The 27,607-nt window shown below is 33.4% G+C and overlaps 2 protein-coding genes and 1 long non-coding RNA gene across 3 annotated transcripts; all 3 read right to left on the bottom strand.

The window, feature by feature from the left end:
- Positions 1-2,309: 2,309 nt before the first annotated feature.
- On the bottom strand, positions 2,310-9,310 carry LOC110800713 (transcription factor bHLH128). Its single transcript, XM_022006029.2, has 6 exons — positions 8,702-9,310; positions 3,919-4,253; positions 3,715-3,837; positions 3,453-3,518; positions 2,841-2,909; positions 2,310-2,613 (listed from the first exon to the last, which is right to left on the bottom strand). Exons 1-6 carry the CDS (start codon positions 9,120-9,122, stop codon positions 2,551-2,553), a joined length of 1,077 nt encoding a protein of 358 aa, XP_021861721.2. The 5' UTR covers positions 9,123-9,310; the 3' UTR covers positions 2,310-2,550.
- Positions 9,311-16,312: 7,002 nt separating this feature from the next.
- Positions 16,313-22,285, bottom strand: LOC130470732 (uncharacterized). Its single transcript, XR_008931451.1, has 3 exons — positions 21,811-22,285; positions 17,076-17,147; positions 16,313-16,476 (listed from the first exon to the last, which is right to left on the bottom strand). It is a non-coding gene; the product is annotated as an uncharacterized lncRNA (long non-coding RNA).
- Positions 22,286-24,045: 1,760 nt separating this feature from the next.
- Positions 24,046-27,289, bottom strand: LOC130469586 (uncharacterized). Its single transcript, XM_056838955.1, has 3 exons — positions 26,670-27,289; positions 25,369-26,336; positions 24,046-24,809 (listed from the first exon to the last, which is right to left on the bottom strand). The coding sequence occupies exons 1-3, from the start codon at positions 27,287-27,289 to the stop codon at positions 24,046-24,048; spliced, it is 2,352 nt and encodes a 783-aa protein (XP_056694933.1).
- Between the last annotated feature and the right edge of the window lie 318 nt (positions 27,290-27,607).

The raw sequence follows: 27,607 nt of genomic DNA, 5'->3' as shown, positions 1-27,607 counted from the left end.
CATGCAGTAAAGTCAGATCACTGGATACAAGCTATGAATGAAGAGCTTGAAGCTCTTGAAGCAAATGGAACATGGGAGATAACTGACCTACCCAAGGGAAAAAGAGCTATAGGAAGCAAATGGCTGTATAGAACAAAGTACACAAGAGATGGAGACACTGAAAGGTATAAATCCAGATTGGTTGCTCTTGGAAACAACCAAAGATATGGTCTTGATTATGATCAGACCTTTGCTCCTGTGGCAAAACTCACTACTGTGAGATCTCTTCTTGCTGTTGCAGCAATGGAATGATGGTATGTAGATCAGATGGATGTAAAAAATGCATTCTTGCATGGAGATATTAAAGAAGTTGTGTATATGAAGTTCCCTCAGGGATATAGAGGACCAGGTAAGAAGATAATTTCAAATCAGGGGGAGCATGTCAGCTACTGTGAGGAGAATCCCAGTAAGGTCTTCAAACTCAAGAAATCTCTCTATGGTCTTAAACAAGCACCTAGGCAATGGTTTGCTAAATTATCTTCTGCTTTGCAAAGTTTTGGCTTTGATCAATCAAAAACAGATTACTCCTTGTTCACAAAGTACAGTGATGGTCACTTTGTTGCCATTTTGGTGTATGTTGATGATCTAATTTTGGCTGGAACCACACAGGAAGCTATTGATGAAGCAAAGTCTCTTCTATCAGCTAAATTCAACATGAAAGATCTTGGTGAACTCAAGTACTTCTTGGGAATAGAAGTAGACAGAACTCAACATGGCATATTCTTGTCTCAAAAGAAATATACCATGGACCTTCTGCAGGATTTTGGTGCATTACATTTGAAGCCATTAAAGCTACCCATGCAGACACATCAGAAACTTCTAAAAGATTCTGGTGAGCTACTTCTTAATCCAGAAATCTATCAGAGGTTGGTTGGGAAACTAATCTATCTCACCCTGACTAGACCAGACATTGCATATACTGTGCATGTTCTTAGTCAGTTCATGCACTCTCCAACTGTAACTCATTACCAAGCTGCAAGGAGAGTTCTGAGATACCTAGTGGGTTGCCCAGGACAAGGGATTCTTCTTGCTGCAGACAACAACACCATTCTATCTGCTTACTGTGACAGTGATTGGGCTGGATGTCCAGTTACAAGAAGATCCACCACTGGATTCTGTGTTCTCCTGGGTTGTTCACCCATATCTTGGAAATCAAAAAGGCAAACAGTAGTAGCAAGATCTTCTGCTGAAGCAGAATACAGGTCTATGGCTGTTACAACTTGTGAAGTTCTGTGGATTTGTGAGCTGTTAAAAGAACTAGGTATGAAGTGCCTACATCCTACTGTTCTCAAATGTGACAACAAAGCTGCAATCTCTATAGCTGCAAACCCTGTGATGCATGAGAAAACTAAACATGTGGAAATTGATTGTCACTTTGTCAGAGAGAAGCAACAATCTGGACAGATACAACCAGAATACATTTCTTCTAAGGAGCAAGTAGCTGATGTTCTTACCAAAATCCTACCAGTGCATCAACACAACTATCTTTTGCACAAACTTGGAGTTATGCCTAAACCTCCACTCCAAGCTTGAGGGGGAGTGTTGACAGCAAGCTGTTGACAGCAAGCTATAGAAATTCATAGGAAGCTTCCTAGTACTAGTCATCAAGAAAAGGATCAACATGTATTTTTGTGCACATGACTCTCTTTTGTCACCTTGTGTGTGCTGTCCCATGTGGTGTACTAGGTTAGAATAATTGATCAATGATTGTAAGAGGAGCCGCACTATTTAAGAGGTGTGCTCAGCAACATTGCAGCTTGATTTGGAATGAAATGAAATCAATGCTGATTCCTTCCTACATTTCTGCTGTCTTTCCTTCTCTTCTTATTTTCTTACTGTAATTCTGTCTTCAACAAGTGAGAGGGAAATTTGTCCTTTAAATTTCCATTAAGTCTAACAGTTTGATTCATATTCATTACAGAAAAGTTATTTCAGTGAAATCAAATGATCGTAATGCCTATTTGGAGTGGAGGTCGTATCTGATCAGTGAACTTGACTGGACTCATGGGTCACAAAAATAGTCGTTCGCATATTAATTAAATGTTTGATCAAGAGGTTATTAATTGAAAAGTTAAGATCGGGAAAGAACAAATGTTGGTATAGTGGGAGCAAACAGTCGTACGTAAGGCACCAAACGTCGTAGTGCCAATGCAAAAAGCCCATGGCAGGTGCGCGCACCGCAAGAGATGCCCAGGCCTGGAGCGCATGCGTGCAGACACAGGCCAATTCTATTTTCCCAGCGCGTTTAAATAATTTGAATTTAGATAAGCTTGTCTGTTTAACTAGAGTAAAATTGCATTAACAAAGCTTACAAAAATTCAATAGCACAAACTATCAAAAGAAAAAGAGGGATCATCTATTTAACTTGTTGAAAACCCCCTTATCAATTAGGAAAGAAAAATTACATCTTTATCTTTATGTACAAACAAAAATCCATCGATAGTTTTTGGCAATCTATTCGATCATTTTTCGATATATTACCATGTTGAGACTTGAAGCTGTATTCCAAAATTAGGACTGCATTGTCTCTCCCTTGCATCCACATTTGCAGTGATCAAGATCATGATTCAGTTTCTGGAAACAAAAATAATGTTCATGTTTGAAACATAGACGAAATAATGTTAACATAAATTTTAAATGTTATTTTATTTTTAGGCACAAATGATACAAATTACAAATTACAAATTACAAATTACAAATTACAAATTGTGACCCTCAAACATAACCATCAGATCAAGACCTGATTATTGATTAATGGGTTATAGTCATTTGTTGAATATGTGAACTAGAGCTTTAATTACCTCAATCTCACCCTGAAGTCCTTTGATATGTTGCACTGCTAAGTCAAGCATGTCCGAATAGCTTGTTTGCTACAAAAACCAAAAGTCGAAAATAATAATTCAAGTGGAATCACTATGTATCACGTACTACCTCCGTCTCAAACATTATAGAGTGAAGTATATAAGTTTCAGTTTTGTTAAAGGACCAACTCAACCAAAAGCTTAAGCTGATGGTTGAAGCCCCAAGATTAGTTTTATACTCTATCACGCCCCTTCACATGAAAGCCCTCTGGACTTGAAGTGTGGATGCAGCATAGGCCTCCTCAAACCTAGCGCGAAATATTCCACTTTGAAAGGAGGGGTGGATGAGATTTGAACCCGTGACCGTTGTGTTACGTTGGCTCTGATACCATGTCAAAGGACCAACTCAACCAAAAGCTTAAGCTTATGGTTAAAGGCCCAAGATTAGTTTTATACTCTATCAAGTTTTATATATGGTGTAAGAAATGGTCATTAAGTTGAGATTTGAAACTTTTGATATTCTAATTCATAAGAATAATAATCTCAAATAAAAACTCCGATGTTGCCTTTTGAATTGAAGCATGCATGGAAATAGATCAAGTTATTACGTACCTTGTCCATATTGGGAACAAGCTCTTGAAGCTTCTTTAATTTCCCACTGATTCTAGTTCTTCTCTCCTGCACCACGTATATTATAACAATTAACAAGAAAGTGATGGATAAAGGGTACTACTACGTACTTTTTATAAAATTTAATCTTTACCACTTTAATTAATTAAAGTCGGTATTGAGTAATAATGGAAAAAACACGTGGCTGAAGATGGAGTTTTTTTTATTATGTAGACAAGACATTGTCATAAGACTGCGTACAGACCCTTTCAGCAATGCTTCTAGGATGAGTTGCAAAGCCACGCTTGGCACGGATTTTACAAGGAACTGAATTTTCAGGGACTTGCATTAGCCTCTCCATTGTTGCCATCTCCAACGCCATAGCTTGCTACATACATTAAATTGAATGAAATATAAATAAATATGTAAAACATATATATATGTATAAGTGATAGATATGATAACTGACCTGGGAATCAATGGCACTTAAACCATTAAGGATGTCATCGTTAATAGCTTTTCCTCGTTTGTTGGATGAAGTCGAAATAATGAAGTTGTTGTCGTTGGTGTCATCCCATGCACTCAATGAAAATCCAGATCTCTTACGCTGATCATGATCGGAGCTCATACCTTCAACAACACTCTCATTCATCTCTGATATTTGAGACAGAGAATTACGATCTTTTCTTGTGAAGCTCAGTTGAGACCCTAACCTTGATACCATGTGTTGATCATGACCTATTGAACTCCCACCTTGTCCATTATTATTGTAGTTCACATCAAATCCTTTTGGAACAGAATATCCTAACAATCCATTTCCAATTACAACAGTTAATACATATACGTACGCATTATTTCAACCCTGCCTATAAAAATGGATCGGATTCTTATAAATAAACTACCTACTTATTGGACCGCTCATGTCCGACTTGTTATAAAAATGGATCAATCTATGCTATTATATTAAAAGACGTTCTTAATAACGTATACGTGTCATGTACATCCCTCCTTATTACATCAAGGATCCAACACCAACCTCTTTGTTAAAAGTTATACTTTCTACCGTCTTAACCAACTACGGAATATAACTTATGTTATATCTCAACATATAAACATATATATATTCTTTTAAGAATATAATAAATTGAATATAGTGAATGCAAAAAAAAATTGATTACTTGATTTATAAATGTACAATTATTACTTTTCTATCTTAAACCTCAATTAAAACAAAAGCTCGGTGTAATATAGTGTAATAATGAGTAAGTGGTGAAACATTGACAAAGATTGAATAATAAATCAACTAATATTGAAGAAAAGGATCCGACTTTGTTTGATTTTCGGATGTGGGGTTTCAAATTGGAAAGGTTGATCGACCGCTAATATTGTGTCACCACCACAACTAGATCAATGACGACACCATCTATATATGCACATATTTACAAAGAACAGATCTGAATAAAATTCAAACCTGGGGCGCGCAACACCCGAGCCACACAATAGTTATATTATCTAAATTGCGTTGAGTCTACTTAATTTAAATTTAATATATTAGATTAGTACATGCAGTGGCGGTGCTAGTAAGGGTTCAGTGGATTCAACTGAACCCGTACTAGCGAAAAAAAAAATCAGGCAGATTTAAAGGGAAAAAAAATCGGGTTAAGTAATAGTGAAAGCCCAATATGACACAAACATCACTGGCGCTGCAGCGGTTTTTGCTTAAGTTATTAAATCAAAGGTCAGGGGTTCGACTCCCTATACCCTTTTTTCGGCTCTCCTGTTGAATTGTTATTTTTTTTTTTTTTGGTTTCTAAAGCAGGCAAGCAGCCCACGAGTCCACGACACTCACACTCTCACAGTAACAACCCCCAATTCAAATCTAAAACCCTAACTCTCCTCTCCCCTCCCCTCAGCTCCTCTCCTCTCCTCTCTTATCGGTGGCTCGGGCTTCGGTCGAGGCGGCTGCGCAGCGGAAACCCGGGCAAGGTGGTCTGTGGACTGTGGTCACTGGTCAGCGCCGGCGGCAACTCGGGCAGTCGGCTACTCGGCTTCTCTCGTCTCCCCCCAAAGGTATAAAGTATAAACTAATAAACTCTACTCATTAATAATTAATTTCCTTACTTATGCAAATTAAAATTGTTTGAACAATTCAACAATAAATGAATGCGTGAAATGAATTTATGAATGTTCAATTTCAATGTTCAATTCGTGAATAGATGAATTAAGTTAGGGTTTGAACTTTAAATATTGTGTAATTGTGTTGTAATAATGTAATTGCTAAATTGAAATATATGATTTTGAATTATAGGTTGATTTTGTTGATACAAGATGAAGGGTATAGAACATTTTTGGAAAAATCATATTTCAAAGTCACAAAAATCATCTGCTTGTTCATCCCCAAATTCAAGGCCACTTGACAGTTTAGTAACATTTATTGAGTGACAGTTTAGTAACATTTATTGAGAAAGATCTTTTTTTTCTAGTTAAGGATGATGATGTAATAGATAGCTTTCAAAATATGAAAACTCGTCGAGTTCAATTGTAATTTTTTTTAATATTATTGTAAAAGAATATGGGCCCCACGAATTATTAGTTGTAATTTAATTTTGGATTTTGGATTAATATTTTATTATATGCGTCAGAGGATTTCGAACCCTTAATGAGAAAATCCTGGCACCGCCACTGAGTACATGTCCTGCTTAATTTGAATATGCTTTAATTTATTTTACAGCGTCCTAGAATCCATATTATTCACGACATCAAGGTTTCTTGAATTTGTTAAAACTTATCAATGAAATCTCAAGTTTTATATTTTTCATGGGCATTTAACTTTTTTGAATCTTGACGCACTTCTAGAGTTCTAGTTAATGTTTCTCAATGTTGTCACTTCTAGTAGACTATGTTATCAACCAAGCAATATAAATACACAATAATTACACAAATAGCATTTAGAAAACAATTTGGGTTTTGAACTTTGAAGTGAAAAAATTGTAAATTTAAGGAAAGATGACTCAAATTTGTGACCCTAACTAATAGATATCATTAAAAATTGTAGGCTAATTTACAAATTCCGAAGTTACCATTAAGCAACAACACACAATAAGGTGGAAATGAAAGTTGATTAATGAGATCACTTTTGAAAAAAATGAAAGAGTTGTGCAAACAAAAAAATCATTTCTGAATGTACAACTATTTGTTTAACAGTATATTATATATATATTGATCACCTAATTTCTATTACAACTCTTGAAAAGAATTAGGTGACGCATAAGTTTTTCTCAAAATTTCTATTACAACTTTAAATGTTGCCTAGTTATAAAATGCGACTCCAAAATCTTATGAATCGCACATTAATTAACAAAATCTTATGTCACGTATTAAGTCTTGTGATAGGATGATGATAAAGGTCGCAAGTTGCAACAACATTTAGTTGTCGCAATCTTACGTGTCGCAGTTTAATTGGCACATATAGGCGCTGCATAGACTATTTGTCTTCATAATATTTTTACTATCAATGCAATATTTTTACTATGTTAAAATTTTAATAAGGTAATCGATATAAAGAAAGAAATAAATTAGAATATTAAGATTTTCCTACCTTTTGCTGAAACATGTATAATAGGTTATGTAAGTCAAATATTTTAATTTCCAATTTAAATCATGACACATAAGCATGTCATGTCATCATTGTGACACGGCTTAAAGGTCGCATGTTACGACCTTTATCATTTTCGCTTGTGATATCACTTTGGGAGAGAAATTATGCCTAAAATTTTGCTTACTACACCACTACATAACACTTCTCAAGCTTTGATCCCTATGAGCATACGTGTACTACTTTCGTTTCAAAATGATCTTTACAATTTTCGTTTTAGTCTGTTTCATAATGTAATTTACCTTGTGCTTTATACTATTTTCCGACACAGAAATTTACTATCCTACCATTTTTATTCCACAATATTTATAATGTTCTACTCAATTTCTATTACTTTATTCATTTTTTTATATATTTACTCACATTTTAAACATTTTTCCCCTTTTGTCTTAATATATGTAAAAATAGTAGTTGTAAAGATTATTTTAAAACAGAGTTAGTAACTAGGTAAGTAATGTAATCTCTAGCCTTAGCTCCAACAAACGAGGTGTCAAGTACTCGATGAGGTTTTTAAACATGTTGAAATTAATTGTCCTTTATAAGGAAACAAAATTAGTTCAATCTTTTAAAATCTCAAATTGCCTACAATCTATGGAGTACGTACTAATCGTCATTTTCTTAGATGTAAACCCTTCCAGTCCTCGACCACTTATGAATATCGTTTCATCAAATATTAGTCGTAAGAAAGGGAATATCGACTTAATTAAAGTCAAAATCAGAAATGTGACATAACGACTCCAACTCTTATTTTGATAAAAATGGAACATTAATTGCATTAGTCAAGTTTTTGTATACACAAGGAAAATCATTTTTAGACAACTAACAAAATGAGGGTATGGAAGAATAATTATCAATATAACAAGAAGAAAAAAAACCAAAAGAAATACACAAATTCTTATTTATAAGGGGTGTACAATAAATATTGTACACCATAGTAAAAGTTAACTCAAAATGTTTAAAAGTTAAACTTATATATGTAAAAAGTTATCCATTTAGTGATAAATTTTTTCATTTTAATAAAACTTATTTCTTCAAAATCACTAATAATGTATAAAATTAATCATTTAACTCTTTAAAATGTTTATCTATCAACGTTTTTTTTAATATCTTTTGAATGAAATGAAGTAGTGTATAATTTTAGTTGTGACAATACTAGCTAGTTTTGATCATCTACTCCGACTTACATTAACGAAACAAATTAAATGTTCCAAATTGGTGTAATATCTAATGTACTGAAATAAATACTTTGTAATTCTAGTTGTCATAGCTAGTTTGATCATCTACTCCGTCCGCATTACATGAGCGTGACCAGTATTTCAAGTCGGCAATGGGGTGTAGTATCTAATAACTTAATAAGTGAAAGAATATTCTAAGTGCATGGTAAAGTTGAAATATAAATTTCTCAAATCTCAACCAAACGAGTAAGAAAATAATAGCGCGTGGGAAAAATCCGAAAGTTAGTTGAGCAAGTTGTTGATAAAAATATCAAACCAAAAGTTGAAAAGAAAGATTCAAAAAACAAAAAGGTGCAAGTTGAGCATTATTTTACAAACAAAAAAACAATAAAAATAAAATAAAAAAAATAGAGTAAACATACCAATATCAGAAGCGAGGTGACTAAGAAAGCCGGCCGGAGAACTACTATGTCGAATCAAATTGGACGTAGTCTTTGATGGAGAATCCATTCCATTATTACTATTATTATTATTATTATTATGAATATTATTATTACTGGACGACTCGGTCGACAATCCGTACGGTCCTTGATGGAGCAAAGTTAAGGTATTCCTAGAGGACTCAGCGCCGCCACCGGAACTGAGCTTAGAGTGGGTGGATTCAGGGTTAAAGAAGTGGTGGTGGTTGTGGTTGTGGTTTTGATGGTGATGGTTTCCGATGATGGAGTCAACGGTGTTGGAGAGGAGTGAGCTTGGGGCGGAGTCGTAACGCATTAGATTTGGGTTTGCTTGAGTGTTTGATGATGACTGTTGTTGTTGGGAGGAGGAAGAAGAGGAGTACATTTGAGTTAAGATGAAAATTCTACCTCGGCCCCAATAAGTTGCAACTTGGGAGGAGAGAAGAGGAGAGAGATAGGAAAACTATGGGCTAAAGAGATGAACAAAATGAATTGTTTGATTTATTTAAACACTATGGTTAGAGGAGAGGAGAGGAGAGGAGACTCGAGAGCATAAGTCAATTTTTTAGGATGTTTATACTCAAATTGGTAATCTATTTATATTTTATAATAACTCATTCTTGAAAATGACCCCGTTTTTTTCTAATTAAAGCTAGGTTTTTTGGGATATTAGATTCATTATAAAATTATGTATTTATGAATATAAGTAGAATTTTTTCCAGTTATATGGAGTATTGAATATAGTTACAAAAATCGATACATAACTTATTGTTATACGCATACTACACGTAATATTCAAAAAATGTGTTAAATATTTAGTTGCATGTTCTGATGGTTTTTTTTTTTGTCAACTTTATGCTAAAAAGTTTAAAAATAATATTGAATGTAGTTTATGTTTATATGCAAGATCATTTAACAAATCAAGCTAACCGTAAATTACGAGTTTAAAAAAGGTAGGGATACAAAATACACAATATTAAAGATTTATCTTTAAATCAGAAAGAAGGTATTTTGATCTGAATTGGATAAAATTAAGTACTCCATGATATAATGATAACTCATTTTGTTCTCAAACATTGGATTTTAGAACATGTACATCAACATGTCATATTTATTATTAAGGCTTGATGTAATAAAAAAAACAAGTAAAACAAAATGAGTAGAATAGAATAAAGAAAAAGAGAATGCAAAATTGAATCATGTGCTAACGACCCAGTAAACAGAGATAGTGCCATAGTGGCATTAAAACTACTGGTCAAGTGGATGTTTAAATAATATAATTATAATTTAATAAGAAAACAAGTGGACGTTAAACAATAGTAAAATCCCAATTGTGTGTGTGTATTTAGGTGTGCCATGCATTAGATTCATTGTACCAAGTTGCTAATATGCTTGCTATAGATCCCCTAATTCGTCATCCCTGTCTGTTTTTTACTGTTTTTAGTACCCTATCTTAAATCTTTATGCTCCGCCCGCACCTTCGATTACTTATTTAGTTATTTAGAATCCGTAAAATTTTAAAGTTTGGATTAAAATCATTATTTACACTTTCATCTAATTATCAGATGTCAAACATTTACCCACTCATTTTCGATATTATGTGTGTTTTATGGAATATTTTTGAGAAATACGTGTTTTAGATCTTTATATTTGGTAGTCAGATAAAATAATTATCTCATAGTATAATACTAGTATAATACCCGTGCGATGCATGATTTATAATATAAACATAAATTTATATGAAATATGGTAGACAATTATCATCGAAATAGAGCTTATAGTTATCCTACAAATTATAATTAATTATGGATAAATTTGTTATTTCCCATTCGGTGTCATATTTATTAAAACAATTAAAACAAATAAGGGTACATAAATAAATATATTTCTTTCTCATTCACCTATTGTGTCAAGAATAAACTTAATGATCTCATCCACCCTTCATTTCGACAGTAATACCCAATTAATACTCGCATAGTCTCCCCATTAACTTCATTACCCGATCACTTAACATCTAACAACACCATTTAATTATTCAGTTAGAGATGGCTTAGAGGCCGGCGAGGCGAGGCCTGCACACTCATACTCGCTCATCTACATCCCCTCCATCGACGATAGGAGTGATACCCACCACTCTCAATCCCCGTCTCGAGAGGTACAAAGCAAAATTTATCCCTGCTTCATGACTCCCCCTCCGGTGTATCCTGTATCCCAGCCTAAAATAACCCACCCCTTGACTCAGTTTTTTTGGTAAGATAGTTTTGAATTTTAAAACATATTCTAGAGTTTTTGACAATCCGTTTGTCTGATTAGAGTAATTGAGTAAATAAATAAAACATTATAATATGTAAGTTAGTAGTAACTTTTTATATATAAATGAATTAGATGAAGGATTAGCAAAGCGTGCATGTCCAATCTAAAATTTATCCTCTCCCCCGTCACTACTTTCAACAAATAATCCACTTGGGGGCGGATGCACGGGGTCTCCCAAAACACCAGCCCCTTTGACAATATTACATCACTATATTCGATAAATAATCCACTTTTCCTTTCAACTAACTTTTAAATATATGGAAAAAATAGTACGATAATGAGAATGTGGCAAAATTAATTTTTGATATTTAAGATTAAGTATAGGTTAGGGACCGTCATAAAAAAAATGGCTATGGGTCTCATTTTGTTAATTAAAATTGGGCATATAAAATGTTTGAGACAACCTTGTAAAATATAAAAATCAAGAGTTCAAGTTTGTTATTCATATCCGTATTTTATTATATGAGACAAATTCTTAAAAAGGTGATAGTATTATAATAATGTAATTGATAGTACATGTTCAACTATTATAAGATTTCTATATCGGTTATCGAAAATATTTTACAAATAATAAATGATCAAAGGTAAACATTCGTTATACATATCCGCATCCAGTATATGACATAATTTCTAAACAAAAATGAATACTGCATCTAGTAGTTTACAATTAGTCATTATTTATGTTATAAGCTAGAGAGACAAATTATATAGCCACATTTGTCATCTCCATATCGATTTGACTTTCTTTTGGTATAGTACAGAATATATAGATATAGATACATATATTGTCATCTCCACACACTATAATACAGAGTATAACATTTGCAGGTAGAATAAGTAAATAAGTGCTTAGTAGTATAATCGATTATCATGATGTACTCATTCTTAAGCATATGAGTACTCATCTAATACTAAAACATCTCCAAAAATTTATTGGTCATAAGTAAGTAAGTACTTCGTAGTATAATCGATTATTACCATAAGTAATTAGAAGGTACGTTGTAGGTAAAATAATTAAATACGAAGTATATTTATTATTTTATTATAGGATAGTTGTTTATATTATAAGAGAGGCACATCAGAGAACATCATTTTGTCAGCTCCACATCGATTTGCCTCTATTTTAGTATAGTACTACGTATACATATGTTGTTAAAAATTGACCAAAATATAATTCAATTGTTTAGCCTAAAATATTTGGAGGAACTTTTTTAAGTAGAGAGGACCATGTGTTGGTTGCACATTGATTTTCTTGTTTACTACTCTTCCACGTTTTTGGATTAACCAAATTTATTTTCACGGTTGTTAATAAGTAACAACTATTAATATCTTGAAGTATCAAATAAGTAAAAAAAAAAATTTAAAAATGACAACACTTTGCAAGTATATATACTAATCCAAAAAATGTTACGGGGTACTCCGTACAGGACTATTTTCATCATATATTATTAACAATCACCAAAAAAACAGAAAAAGTAGAGTGATGTGTGAATATAATAGATAGTACAAAATCAAAGAGTTGCATCTAAAAAATTGAGGAATTCAGTAGTAGAGTAGTATAGTAGTAGATAAATTAGATTACACAAGTTTCGTTCATATATGTTTAAGGAAGTTACATGTTTTTTTTTAAAAAATAGTAAAATATTGCTATCAACGACGATGATAATATCGAATGTAGTTTCTACATATACTGCGTATAAAATCGTACAACCAATGGCGGTTATAATTATCGAATTTAGTTGTTAAAATCTTAAAGAGTACTATAGTAATATTTTTATACACTCTTAATCACATATACTTGATTGATTTTTAAATTTATTTGTATTCTAATTACCCAATATCAGTAGACTACTTTTAAATTTTTATAAAAATCCTACTATGTATTCCGTATAATGGATTAATTTTTTATAAAAAGATAATCTTATATTGGTCATATTTGTTACCAAATTATAGAAAATATAATTTACAAAATAATTCCCACGTGTAGAATGATTTTTGTTTTTTTTTTGAGGAAAATAGAATCAAATATTTTTATGAGGTGCAAGTGAACAAAATAATTACAGAATCAAATACTTTTTTTTTTTTTAGTATTTTTGTATATCTATAAGAGATGCAAATTAGAGAGCTGCATTTGTCAGCTCCATATTGATTTCCTCTATTTTAGTATAGTATATAGATTAATAGATAAAATGGTAGTATTATGTAAATATTTAGACAAAGTCAACAAAATACTACGGTATACATAACTATGTTCATCATACGGTATTAATAATCATCAAAAAATAGAAAACGGAGAGCGATGTGTGAATCAAAAAGCTAATGTAAAAATTAAAGAGTTGCATCTAAAACATTGAGGAATTACGTAGTAGATAGATTAGATTACGCAAGTTTTGCTCATGTTTAAGGAAGTTACATATTATTTTAAAGTAGTAAAATATTACTATCATATCAATGGCAGTAATAATTATCGAATTTAGTTGCTAAATATAATACGTCTAAAATATAAAATAGTACAATCATTGGCGGCTATAATTATCGAATTTAGTTGTTAAAATATTATAGAGTACTACAGTAAAAAAATTATACACTCTTGTTCATGTTGTATTGATTTTCTAATTTACTTGTATTCTAATATATTATGTAAGTACAAATCAGTAGATTACTGTAAACTTAATTTATATATATATATATATATAATATATATATATATATATATAAAATATATATATATATATATATATATATATATATATATATATATATATATATATATATATATATATATATATATCCTACTACGTACTCTGTATAACTGACTAATTTTTTTACAAAAAGATAACATATTGGTTATATTTGTTAACAAAATATAGAAAAGATTTTACAAAATATTCCCCATGTATAGAATGATATTTTTTTTTAAGGAAAATAGAGTCAAATACTTTATAAGGTGAAAGTTAACAGAATAATTTTTTTGTTTATTTTTTTTAAAATCTATAAGAGAGGCCAATGAATGAGTGACATTTGTCATCACCACATTGATTTCCTCTCTTTTAGTATAATATATAGATTTCCATCTGGAGCTTTTTTCTCTTGGGAGGGTTCCGTCTAGTTTTGCTAGGGTTTTCCTTTTCGAAGGCTCTTCTCGATTTTATTCGAGTGATTACCATGGAACTTGCCTAACCTTTGCATCTCGTTGAGGATAAGCTTAACAAGGATAAACTATAAACGGGGTGGACAAGGAGGTGAATGACTCAGAGGAGGTGGAATGGGTGGCGGAGGAGGACGAAGAGGACGATGATAGGGTGTTGCTATGGTTTTCCTTTTCGAAGGCTCTTCTCGATTTTTTTGAGTGATTACCATGGAACTTGCCTAACTTGTGCATCTCGGTGAGGATAACCTTGACAAGGATAAACTAAACGGGGTGGACATACACGGAGGTGAATGACTCAGAGGAGGTGGAATGGGTGGCGGAGGAGGACGAAGAGGACGATGATAGGGGATCGTTGGCAGAGTTTGGACGGAGAGGAATGTGAACTCTAATGCCCTAATTTCAACCATGAGGAGAATCTGGAACCCCAGACATGGAAGGGAGGAAAATATTATAGGAAACAAATGTTTTTTTCTTCCAATTCTACCATTGGAGAGACAAGGAGAAGATTCTTGAAGCACAACCTTGGCACTTCGATCGTCATGCCTTTATTCTTAGTGAAATTCAAGGTGATGTCGAACCTTCTGACATCCCCCTACATTTGATTCTGTTTTGGGTTAGGGCTTATGACTTGCCATTAAAAGGAAGGATCAATATTGAAAATGCTCGATCGTAAGGTGGGTAACAAGGTTGGATCCTTTATTGATATTGACACTACAACAAAAACATTAATTAACAGCTCCTAATTAACGTCGCTTATCAAAAAGTGTTATTAATTGTATCAACTAACAGCGCTTTATTTTATATTGCTGTTAAAAAAACTAACTTTAATTTCCAACATATTATAACACAGCGCTTTTCTTTAAATGCTGTGATTAATTGCTAATACGTTATCTTAAAAAAAAAAAAAAACCTAAAGTCTTCACCCAAAGAAAAAAGAAACGGTACCTTCTTCTAGTCCTCCACGCACGCACATCACATTCCCCATCTTCTTCCCTCCTTCCTTCCTTCTTCCACGCCCCACTACTTCCACAGTTAAGGATTGTTTTCCCTGCGCCGAATCCAAAAGTCCAATACCGAATTCGATCAAGAGTTCAATTCCAATCCACTCAAACCAAAATTTCCCAAATCCAAAATTAAAGAGTTCCCTTCAATCCAAATCCCGATTTTTCGTGTTTAAGCTTCTTCTCCGGCGAACGTTTCTCGGTAACGACTACATTTCCGTCTTTCCCGGTGAACCTCAGGTCAATAACTAAAGACTTTTTCTTTTAATTTCATTTCATTGGCTAACATTTTTGAAAAGTAGGGTTAATTTCATATGATTTTTTGTGCAAATTGGTTCATATATGTTCACGTTTGATTACGTTTTCGGAAATGGGGGAAAGCCATGTCTTGGATTTTCGACAAATCTGTTAACCCTTTGGTTGATGCTTTGTGCAAGGGATATAGTGGAACTTTCCTCACTTATGGACAGGCTAGTTGTTTAGTAATTGTAGCTTAATTATTGGATTTTGGTGTTTTGGATGAAATATGTTACCTGACTGTTATGTTTAATTTCTCAATTTTGCATGTTTGATTGATTTTTGGTGTTGTGATAAGCACAATGTTTAGTACGTTGTAGACTTGTAATGATTCTTAAGGGAGGAAAGGGTTGGGGAAGATTGCAAAGGTAGAATTGAAGGACTAGAACGCATAAGCTTCATATTGCAACTCCACATCTGGATTCACGAGGTCACACACAGTTGGGTACCTCAGCTAGACTTGCATAAGTGTTTTTCCTCAACTCGAACAGTTAATTTCTCATATTAATTTCTCTATTTTAGAGCCACTTAGATTGTTAATTGATTCCTGGTACTTGTCACAGACAAGTTGGATATTTGTCCTGCCTCTTAAAAGCTTGTTTTTCAAGTTGTAGCTCCGACAATGCGCACTCAAACATTGCCAAACTTTAATTCTGACTATCTCTCTCCTGACACTGAGTGTTTTAATATAAAAATGTAACGCCCCGGCCTCTAACTCAAGTAATTAAGCAGCGGAATTGCCCTAATTCGGTCGGGACATTACCGCCGTAACTCCCTCTTGGGAATTACAAGGCTATTATCCTCATAATACTATTATAAAACTAGTATAACCATGTTCTATATTAATATTCAAAAGTTACTTACATAACTTAGTAGAATATTCTTACTTGAACTTAGTACAAATTAAGCTTAAACTAGGTGAGCCCTAATAAGACGAAATCCTTGCCACTAATCGCATCCGTCGTCCCGGTCGGCACCTAAAACATAAAACAAAACGGTGAGCCAAAGACTCAGTAACGTACTATTCTAGTAACGTAAAATCATTTCAATTCATTTTTGTTACTAAGACAGGGAGAATAGAATATCATAAAACATTTAATAAAACATCATATTAGTTTATTAGTAAACTTTTCTTTATTAACATACTAGTTGTTGGCAAGTATAAACTGGTGGAACGTCTTCCACGATGGACCGGTGTCCATAAGAGCCTGTGCTCAACTGTGGGCCTGTGCCCCTGGGTACATGCATGACCGAAACTGTAAACTGTGAACTGTAACCTGTAACCTGTGAACTGATACTGCCAACAAAACTAGGTCTTTCACTTTTATTTATCATGTTTTATTGAGTTTTATAATTCTCAACCTCTGTACTTCAGTTGAAGTAAAATAACTCTTGAGATCAGGTGATCAATAAAACATAATTGTTTTCATGGTTCTCATAAATATCATATAAATATGAAATAGTTTACTTAAAGCATACTTCTTTCCCGCAAATTATAAAACACTATGAAAATGTAACATCGTAATTTCATAATCTCATTTAGAAGGGACTTGCGGGTACTAGCAATAGCCGTTACCTCAATTCGTGATTGGCTAGACTTTTTCTGTAGCCTTGATTATTGTCCTTTCTGAGCTCCGAGGGTCGGGATCTTTATGAAAATAAGTATGGTCAAGTTATTACTTAATAATAATAATAATAATAATAATAATAATAATAACACATTTTCTTTTTAAAGAATATAATAATTAGCTTTTCTATAATACGTAATCTAATAATAATTAATAGCTGCATAGCTATGCAGCAATCTCTAGCTGCATATGAGCTAAAACGACACTCCATTATAACATACTCATTTTTCTCTCTCCTCTAACCTCCCACCATTTTCTCTCTCATCAAAACCCATTTTTCTCTCTCATCAAACCCTAGCTTCGATTTAACGGTTGCGCCTCCTGCCAATCGAATCGCCACTTCCTCAACGGCGCTCGACGTTCTCGGCTGCCGAACATCGATCCTCCGCTCTTTCCTTCCGCCGCTAACGCCATTAGAATTGCTAATGTCACCGCTGCCGACGAGATGCCATCGGAAAATATTGAAAATTAGGGTTGTTAGGTTTTTGAAGGTTAATTATTTTCATCTATCTGCCATTGTTGTTGTTGATTATAAGAGGTTAACTTTCTCTTTTATCAATCATAATTTCGGGTTTCATCATCGTTTCCGGAGAAGTTTTTTCTAAAGGTAACTCTCTTTTGCTATATTTTGTTGTGTAAAATTTTGTAGTTTGGATGTTATTTTTGATAGATCTGCTTTGTTTATGGTTAATTGTTTACATTTTGCTAATTTAGGATTTTGATTTTTGCCGATTTTTTGGGATTTTGATGTTTCCGCTGTTACATTTGATTTTGTTGATTTTTTTAGGAATTTTTGTACTATTTTGTTGTGGTTTGGTGTTCGAATGTTCGATTGTTTCTAGATTGAATTTCTCATGTTTAAATTGTAAATGTAGATGTTCAAATCAATATTGTTGATGAAATTAATAATAACACTGTTGAGTGATGTTCAATTTTTCAACTCTCTTATTCAACCTATGAAGAATCATGTCCAACTAAATTCAACTAATAAAACTATTATATTTTCAATAGTTTTGTGTGATGTTCAGTTTCTCAACTTTTATGTTCAACTTAAATAAAATGATGTTCAACTAACTTTAACTTAAAAAATTAATATATGTTCAATACTTTTGTATGATGTTCAGTTTTTCAAGTCTCATGTTCAACTTATAAAGAATTATGTACAAAATCATATTCAACTGAAAGACAAGCAATAACAGTAATTAGCATATGTTCATTATTCTTTACTAAAAGATCAAAAGTGGCGTTGTCTAAATATTGTCATGTTCAGTATATAATTTACCATGTTCCATTTATAAAAGATGAGGTTCACAAATAAGAACACTTTTGTGTGATGTTCAGTTTCTCAAGTTTCATGTTCAACATATAAAGAACCATATTCAACTTATAAAACTATGATATGTTCATAAATAAGAACACTTGTGTGTCATGTTCAGTTTCTCAATTCTTATGTTCAACTTATATTAGAATAATGTTCATATATTTGCCACCTCCTTGTATAAAAGAGAGTAGTTAATATATTTGCTTCTTAATCTTTTGGAATTGTTTCCTTGTTGCGAGATTTTGGTTAGTTGATTGGAGTGCGGAAAACTAATTTATTTTTTTTAAAAAAACTAATATATGTTCAATAGTTTCGTGCGATTTTCAGTTTCTTACATGTCATATTCAATTTATAAAGAATTATGTACACATTCATGTTCTCTTTACTGAAAGATCAAAAGTAGCGATGTCTAAATATTGTCATGTTCAGTTTATAGTTCATCATGTTCAACTTCTAAAATATGATGTTCATAAATAAGAACACTTTTGTGTGATGTTCAGTTTCTAAAGTCTCATGTTCAACTTATAAAGAATCATGTTCAACTAAATTCAACTTACTAAACTATGATATGTTCATAAATAAGAACACTTTTGTGTGATGTTCAGTTTCTCAAGTCTTATGTTCAACTTACAAAATCATGTTCAACTAAATTCAACTTATAAAATTACTATATGTTCAATAATTTTGTGTGATGTTCAGTTTCTAAAGTCTCATGTTCATTAATAAGGATATATGAATGTTCGATTTATGGGTTTGTAAATTTGAATTACTGTTAAAATATTTAATACTCAATTCTGGAGTAAATGTGTTTAAATCAGTAATATGTTATTTTTTTTTAGTTTCTAAAAAAATCACTTATTATTCCTAGTTATGTCAATTTTTAAAACTCAATGTTCAGTTTTAGAAATTTAATGTTCATACTATGTTTGATATCCTGTCAAGTTCATTTTTAATTAAAAAAGGTTCTATGTTCAATTTTCAGAATTTAACGAGGAAAAAAGACAGAGTCGAAGAAGAGGTGGAGGAGAAGTTGGTGAACTCAATCCGTTTGCAATTGGTGGTAGAAAATTTATCGACGAGGAAGGCAAATAAGAACTATTAAGATGGAGAAAAGTTGCAGAAAAGAGAGAGAAACATAGAGGAAAGAGGAACACATAGAAGAAGAAAAAGATTCATAAATGTTCATATTTTTTATTTGTTTATTTTTCGAATGATAATTTTCTACCGAAATGTAGCGTAGTGATTAAACTTGTGCGGACGTACTAGAGTTTCTGATATATTAATTAATATTACTTAATTTGTCTAAATTATTAAAAGACAAGTATGAAGAATGATATTTTTTTCATGTTCATTTTTTTTATCATCATGTTCAATTTTAACTGTTTCACGATGTCTAAAAAACCTCATATGCACCCAGCTCTGCATGCATAGGTATGCAGCCAAAAATTTGGGCGTAATCTAAGGCTTTTGAGTTATTTTGAAAGTCAACTATTATAACAAAGCCATGATTAACTCTTAACAAGGCAAAGCCCATTAATATTTATCACATATAAGAGACGGAATACTTATCTTTGCTAGAGTAGTTATAAAGTAATTGCTGACTGCTGTACCCGGGTACAGCCAGCTCTGGCTGTACCCCCCAAAAACGACGCGCTCATATTGTTTGTTCATTCTTGTCGACTGTTTGTTCTTTTTTATTGTACTGTTTGTTCATTCTTATTGTACTGATTGTTCTTTCTTGTTGTACTGTTTGTTCTTTCATGTTGTTTTTTAAATTCATCATCAAATTTTCATAATTGTTGTATTTTTTGTTATTTCTTCTGGAATTTTATGTTCTTTTTTATATTGTTTGTTCTTTCTTGTTTATTTGTTTGTTTATAATAATCATATGGTTAATGTTCATAATTAAATTCTTCATTAATCTTTTATTCTTTCTTTTGGTATTGTTTGTTCTTTCTTGTTGTACTGTTTGTTATTTCTTGTTGTTTTTTAAATTCATTCATCAAACTTATTGTTGTATTGTTTGTTCTTTCATGTTGGCTTTAAAATTCATCATAAAATTGTTCATAATTGTTGTATTGTTTGTTCTTTTTTCTGGAATTTTATGTTCTTTTTTATATTGTTTGTTCTTTTTTGTTGAATTATTTGTTCTTTCTTGTTTATTTGTTTGTTCATAATAATTATTTGCTTTATTGTTTTTTCTTTCTTGTTGTATTGTTTGTTCTTTCATGTTGGCTTTAAAATTCATCATAAATTAAAATTGTTCATAATTGTTGTATTGTTTGTTCTTTTTTCTGAAATTTTATGTTCTTTTTTATATTGTTTGTTCTTTTTTGTTGAATTATTTGTTTGTTCACAATAAATATATGGTTAATGTTCATAATGAAATTGTTCACTTCATTGGTCTTTTATGTTTTTACAAGCGCCTATATTGTTTATTTCCAAATAAATAAATAAATGTTCATTTCCAAAATAGTAAATGTTCATTCCAAATAAATAAATAAATATTCTTTTCCGAAATAGTAAATGTTCATTTCCGAAATAGTAAATGCTCATTTTTGTAGTGTATTTCCAAATAAATAAATAAATGTTCATTTCCAAAATAGTAAATGTTCATTCCAAATAAATAAATAAACGTTCATTTTCGAAATAGTAAATGTTCATTTTTGTACCAGTATTTGTTCTTTCTTGTTTTATTGTTTGTTCTTTCATGTTGGCTTTAAAATTCATCATAAAATTGTTCATAATTGTTGTTTTGGTTGTTCTTTTTTCTGGAATTTTATGTTCTTTTTTATATTGTTTGTTCTTTTTTGTTGAATTATTTGTTCTTTCTTGTTTATTTGTTTGTTCACAATAAATATATGGTTAATGTTCATAATGAAATTGTTCACTTAATTGGTTTTTATGTTTTTACAAGCGCCTATATTGTTTATTTCCAAATAAATACATAAATGTTCATATCCAAAATAGTAAATGTTCATTCCAAATAAATAAATAAATGTTCATTTCCGAAATAGTAAATGCTCATTTTTGTAGTTTATTTCTAAATAAATAAATAAATGTTCATTTCCAAAATAGTAAATGTTCATTCCAAATAAATAAATAAATGTTCATTTTCGAAATAGTAAATGTTCATTTTTGTACCAGTATATTAATGTTCATTTTAAACAACACAAAACGATATCGTTTTGGATGGGGGTACAGCCAGCTTTGGCTGTACCCGGGTATAGCCAAAAATTTGCGGTTATAAAGCATTAAAACTAGGAAAAGAAGAGTTATAATTTCTTACTGTTTAGTGGGCTAGAGGCATGTGGGCCTAACAACTAAAATTCAAGATTCATAAGTTGGTAACTACTACTTACCAAAGCAGGTTATGAAGAACAGGAGTAGCGCCGTAGACTTGGAGTTCGTAAGAAAAGCAGGGGAAATTGAACTTGCTAGACCGTTTGACGGTAACTAGTGCAGGATCGGAGCTGGGTGGTCCACACCAAAAATCAGCGTCGAAGGTGACAGTTGGGCGCGGAGGAGAGGGAACGACGAAGGGGGGTGGTGGTTCGAAGGTGAGAAATTTGATGGATTTCAATGATGGAAATTACAATTGATGATTATTCTGATTTGTTTTGCATTTGGGGATGAATTATCAGCTATTTATAGGAGCTTGGGTGCTCCATTGAGGCTACAAGTCAGCTTGTTTGCAGAGACAAGTGTAGGAGATTTGAGCTAATACATTGGTGATTAGGATTAGCTAGTCTAGTTTTAGGTAAGTAGGTTTGATGAATTAAGGAGTTGAATGAAAAATGGTGAAGACACATCAAAAACTCATGGTTGAATCTCATGGAGGAGATGACACGGTGAAGAACAATAGCAGAGAGTGTTTATTGGTCTTTTGACTCAAATAGGGGCATTTTGGTAATTAAGAAATTTTCAGATTTTTAATTCTCCTTTTTGCTGAAAAAACAAATATAAAATTAAAATAATTCCTTAATTAATCATAAAATCTGAAAATAATATTTATCATTAAGACATTTAAAATTTTCAAAATAAAATATTCATTAATCAGTTTAAAGCTTAATTAGAAAGGCTAATTAAAATAATTAGCATAATTAATCAAGTTTAAAAAATATGGGGTATTACAATAAATGTCTAGAGATTCGATTTTACAATATTGTCATTGGATTAGGCCATTACCTAGCTCTACTCCTTTTCTCTGTCAAACTTGATAAACATTAAGCTTGATTTATTGGCTGTTTTATTGGGTGTTCTGTGCCCAAAGCTAAGCATCCTAAACCAACTCCTTTTTTTCATTTTTGATTTATAAAACAATATATTCAGATTTAACATGCTGAAAATTGCAAGCTTTTAATTTCTATTGTAAATATCTCTAGATGTATATGAGCTAGAAGCTTTAGTTGGAAAAAAAACGATAAACATCAAGCTACAATTGTAGTCTTGTTAGATACAATGCTAAACCGTTGTTTAAGTTTCTAGAAATATGTGAACATGAAGTCAGTTGCTCAAAGTTGATTAATCTCCTTGAGCTGAAGTTTTAGTTGGTTGAGGAGAACTTCTTCTATATTTTTTCTCCCTTTCATGCCAAAAAAGGAAGCAATTATGGCTAACAGAACTTAAGTTTTGAGTGCCTATGAAGCCTAAGACATATAGTTCAGGTATACTGGAACTAAAGTGATCGAGTTCATGTCATAATTGCATCAGTTGATTTCCCTAATCAATTAAGGGAGGGTCATAGTCATTAGCCAATATCTAGTATGAAACTTGGTCTCGTTGCTTCCTCACGTGGATTCTAGACTTTATTCTAAGAGTAGATATTTAGTGTAACCAATCCAAATTGGTGGCTAAGACTTGTTTCTTGATATGCACACAAAAGACTTCTTGTTTATTGTGCTTAATCAATGTTAACTAATCTGTGAGGAAAGCATTTTCTGCCATTTGTTTGGGGTACGTATTCTGTCTCTTTTCTGTGACTAACAACAAATGTGTTTCTCCCAAAAAAAAAAATTAGTTTTTAGACTTTTACCAAAAATTTGTGTATCAGTTTTGCATGCTGTTCAAGTACATCCAAGGTGCCAACCTGAAGTCCTAGAATCCCCATGATAAAACTTGTGTTAACTAGCATTGTCCCTGAAGCTGGCCCTATTCATTCTTCAGCATGTCTTGTTCACTTCTACTTGCATGTTAAGTTCCAAGGTACCCCACCACTTCCACTTCCTGAGCTCGACTTGAAGCCAGTCTCATGGCCAAGTCAATGTGTTGCAGTAAGGAAGTTTTCAAGATTTGCAGGTGATAGTAATGTTGTAACTAAGGTTGATAAACTGGCTACCAGTTTGGGAGATTGTCGTAGGCCAACTCAACCTCGGCTGACAGTAAACATGGTGAAGACACAATACGTACCCCCTTAGAAAAAGTTTAAAAAATATGGGGTATTACACCCTCACCCCCTTAGAAAAAGTTTCGTCCTCGAAACTGGAGCTCAGTTGGACTTTGGTTTAATCACCACTCATATACATAAGCAATCATACATAAACATGGTTAACATAATCATTTATACTAGAAAGCAAGATTCGTACATCTTACCATTCTTAAGCGAACAACTGGGGGTATTTAGATTTAAATTGATCCTCGACTTCCCACGTGGCCTCGGATGTCAAGTGATTAGCCCACAAGACCTTAACCATCGGAATCACTTTGTTTCTAAGACGTTTCTCTCTGCGATCAAGAATTTCAATCGGTTTTTCCTCGTACGTAAGATCATTTCGCAACGCTAAGGGTTCGTGTGAAATCACATGGCTTGGATCAGGAACATATTTTCTTAACATTGAAACATGAAATACGTTATGCACTTTCTCCAAGTCGGTCGGTAAGGCAAGTCGATATGCTACTTCGGATACTCTTTCTAATATCTCATACGGCCCGATGTATCTTGGGCTTAGTTTCCCGGTTTGGCCGAATCTCATTACCCCTTTTGTAGGCGAAATCTTTAAGAACACGTGATCGCCAACCTCAAACTCTAACGGTCTTCTTCGTTGGTCTGCATAACTCTTTTGCCTGCTTTGTGCCGCTTTCATTCTCGATTGGATTAACCAAATCTTGTCGGTGGTTTCCTGAATCAATTCTGGTCCTATGACACGTGCTTCATCGATATCGCTCCAACACAATGGGGTTCGGCATTTTCTACCGTAAAGAGCTTCGTATGGGGCCATGCCAATGGTCGCTTGATAACTGTTGTTGTATGAGAATTCCACTATTGGTAAAAACTTTTCCCACGTTCCTTGAAAATCCAAAATACATGCTCTCAGCATATCCTCGACAATCTGATTAGTGCGCTCGGTTTGCCCGTCAGTTGCTGGATGAAAAGCAGTACTGAAATTAAGTTTCGTTCCAAGGGCTCTCTGTAATTCCTTCTAATATGTGGCTTGATACCTTGGATCACGATCAGAAACAATCGAGCTAGGCACTCCATGTAATCATACTATGGTATTTACATATAATTCAGCAAGTTGATCCAAACTCCAATTGTTCTTTATTGCCAAGAAATGTGCTGACTTCGTCAACCTGTCCACAATAACCCAAATGGCATTCATTCCTTTGGTCGACCTTGGTAGACCTATGATAAAATCTATCGACACTGAATCCCACTTCCATTCTGGCACATCCAGAGGTTGCAACAACCCTGCTGGTCTTTGATGCTCTATTTTGATTCTCTTGACATGTTAAGCATTTAGCCATGTATTCTGCAACTTCTTGCTTCATGTTGCTCCACCAATACCCTTGTCTCAAATCTTTGTACATCTTGTTTCCTCCAGGGTGAATCGAGTATGGTGAAGTATGAGCTTCTTCTAGGATTCTCTTTTTCAACTTTTCTTCATTCGGAACACATAGTCTTCCTTGAAATCTTAACGTACCATCTTCTTGAATTACGAAACCAGGTGACTTCCCGTTTCTTACCTCATTTCTTATTCGTTCCAACTGCAAGTCCTTTCCTTGTGCTTCCTTAATATCATCGATCAAAGTTGGTCTCATTTCGAGCGTATTCAATCGAGCGATTCTTTGCTTGCTAATGAACTCGATTTTCATCTTTTGCAGATCATCATGATTGGCTCGGGAAAAAGGTAAGATCATATTTAGGTGAGATTTTCGGCTCAATGCATCAGCAGCTACGTTAGCCTTTCCAGGGTGGTATTGAATATCAAGATCGTAATCTTTCAGGAGTTCTAACCATCTACGTTGTCTCATGTTTAGCTCTTTTTGGGTGAAAATATATTTAAGGCTTTTATGGTCGGTGAAAATCTGACAAGAGACTCCATACAGGTAGTGTCTCCAGATTTTGAGTGCGAAAACTACAGCTGCAAGTTCAAGATCATAAGTAGGGAAGTTCTGTTTGAGTTGGCGGGAAGCATAAGCTATGAATTTTCCTTTCTGCATCAGAACACATCCTAATCCATACTTAGAGGCATCACTATAGATAACAAACCCCTCAGTTCCAGATGGCAAGGTAAGAATAGGGGCAGTGGTGAGACGTCTCTTAAGTTCTTGAAATGCTGACTCACAATCATCACTCCACTCAAATTTAGTGTTCTTCCTAACTAGGCGGGTTATGGGTAAGGCAACCTTAGAAAAGTCTTGAACAAATCTTCGATAATATCCGGCTAAACCCATAAAACTTCGTACTTCGGGGACATTGGTGGGTCTAGGCCATTCTACAATTGCTTTTATTTTCTCAGGATCAACAGATACACCTTTATCAGAGATAATATGACCCAAAAATGATATTTCTCTAAGCCAGAACTGACATTTTGACAACTTGGCATACAACTGGTTTTTAATCAACGTGTCTAACACTTTCCTCAAATGCTCCTCATGTTCCTCATTACTCCCAGAATATACCAGAATATCATCAATGAACACAACCACAAATTTATCAAGGTATGGTTTGAATATGCGGTTCATTAAGTCCATAAATACAGCTGGAGCATTGGTTAACCCAAAAGGCATGACAACAAACTCATAGTGGCCATATCGGGTTCTAAAGGCAGTCTTTGGGATATCCTCGGGCTTAATGCAAAGTTGATGGTATCCAGATCTCAAATCTATCTTTGAAAACACTTTTGCACCTCTAAGTTGGTCAAACAAATCATCAATACGGGGTAGAGGATATTTATTCTTAATAGTAATCTTGCTTAACTCTCTATAATCTATGTGTAACCTCAAAGTTCCATCTTTCTTCTTCACAAATAAGACTGGGGCTCCCCAAGGTGAAACACTCGGTCGAATATACCCCTTTTTAAGCAAATCATCTAATTGTTTCTTCAACTCTTGTAATTCAGCTGGCGCCATCCTATATGGTGCCTTAGAAATAGGAGTGGATCCTGGAATAAGTTCAATACTGAAGTCTAACTCTCTTGGTGGGGGCATACCAGGTATCTCCTCGGGAAAAACATTTGGGTATTCACAAACAATGGGTATGTCGGTAATGGATGGTTCGGGAGTATTAAGGTCAACCACACTACAAAGATAGCCAGTACAGCCACTCTCATTCATTTCCTGAGCTCTCAGAGCAGAGACAATTTGAATCGTCGGTTTTCTCTCTGATTTTTGGAACGAAATCCTATCCCCACTTGGTGTTGTAAGGGTTACCCTCTGCCTCAAACAATTAATGCTAGCCTCATACTTTGTCAACCAGTTCATTCCCAAAATCACATCAAAATCAGATAGATCAAAGGCTATTAGGTCAGCTAGGAACTCTACTTCCCCTAACATGATAGGGCAATTTCTGTATAGGGTTCTACATTTCACAATTTCTCCAGTAGGAAGGGCAATACTCATAGCATGAAAATCGTAGCATGGTTTTAACTTTAAGCGTTTCGCAAATGATGGAGAAATAAAGGAATGCAAAGCTCCAGAATCAAAGAGAACATGGGCAGGTGAAGAGTGGATAGAGAAAGTACCAGTGATAACATTATCGTCCTCGTCTGCCTCCTCTTGCCTCATCACGAAAACTCTTCCAATTGTGGGTGGTCGTGGTGGGTTGTGGTTGGCGCCTCCTGTGTTGTTGTTTCGTCCACGATCAGGTACAGTTGGCGCTGGACCTCTTGTGGCTGGCGCTGGACCTCTTGTGATTGGTGCTGGACCTCTTGGACAGTC

The sequence above is a fragment of the Spinacia oleracea genome, chromosome 3, assembly GCF_020520425.1.
Source record: "Spinacia oleracea cultivar Varoflay chromosome 3, BTI_SOV_V1, whole genome shotgun sequence".
NCBI lineage: Eukaryota > Viridiplantae > Streptophyta > Magnoliopsida > Caryophyllales > Amaranthaceae > Spinacia > Spinacia oleracea.
This window is presented reverse-complemented; position numbering and strand designations above follow the sequence as displayed.

Coding starts and splice junctions, on each gene's coding strand:
- LOC130469586 (XM_056838955.1), bottom strand. CDS start 27,289: ATGAGTATTGCCCTTCCTACTGGAGAAATTGTGAAATGTAGAACCCTA. Junction 26,337..26,669: donor AAGAAAGATGGAACTTTGAG/GTTACACATAGA, acceptor ATATTCTGGGAG/TAATGAGGAACATGAGGAGC. Junction 24,810..25,368: donor TTTCGTAATTCAAGAAGATG/GTACGTTAAGAT, acceptor CTTTTCATCCAG/CAACTGACGGGCAAACCGAG.
- LOC110800713 (XM_022006029.2), bottom strand. CDS start 9,122: ATGTACTCCTCTTCTTCCTCCTCCCAACAACAACAGTCATCATCAAAC. Junction 4,254..8,701: donor TCACCTCGCTTCTGATATTG/GTATGTTTACTC, acceptor ATGGATTGTTAG/GATATTCTGTTCCAAAAGGA. Junction 3,519..3,714: donor CTAGAAGCATTGCTGAAAGG/GTCTGTACGCAG, acceptor TACGTGGTGCAG/GAGAGAAGAACTAGAATCAG.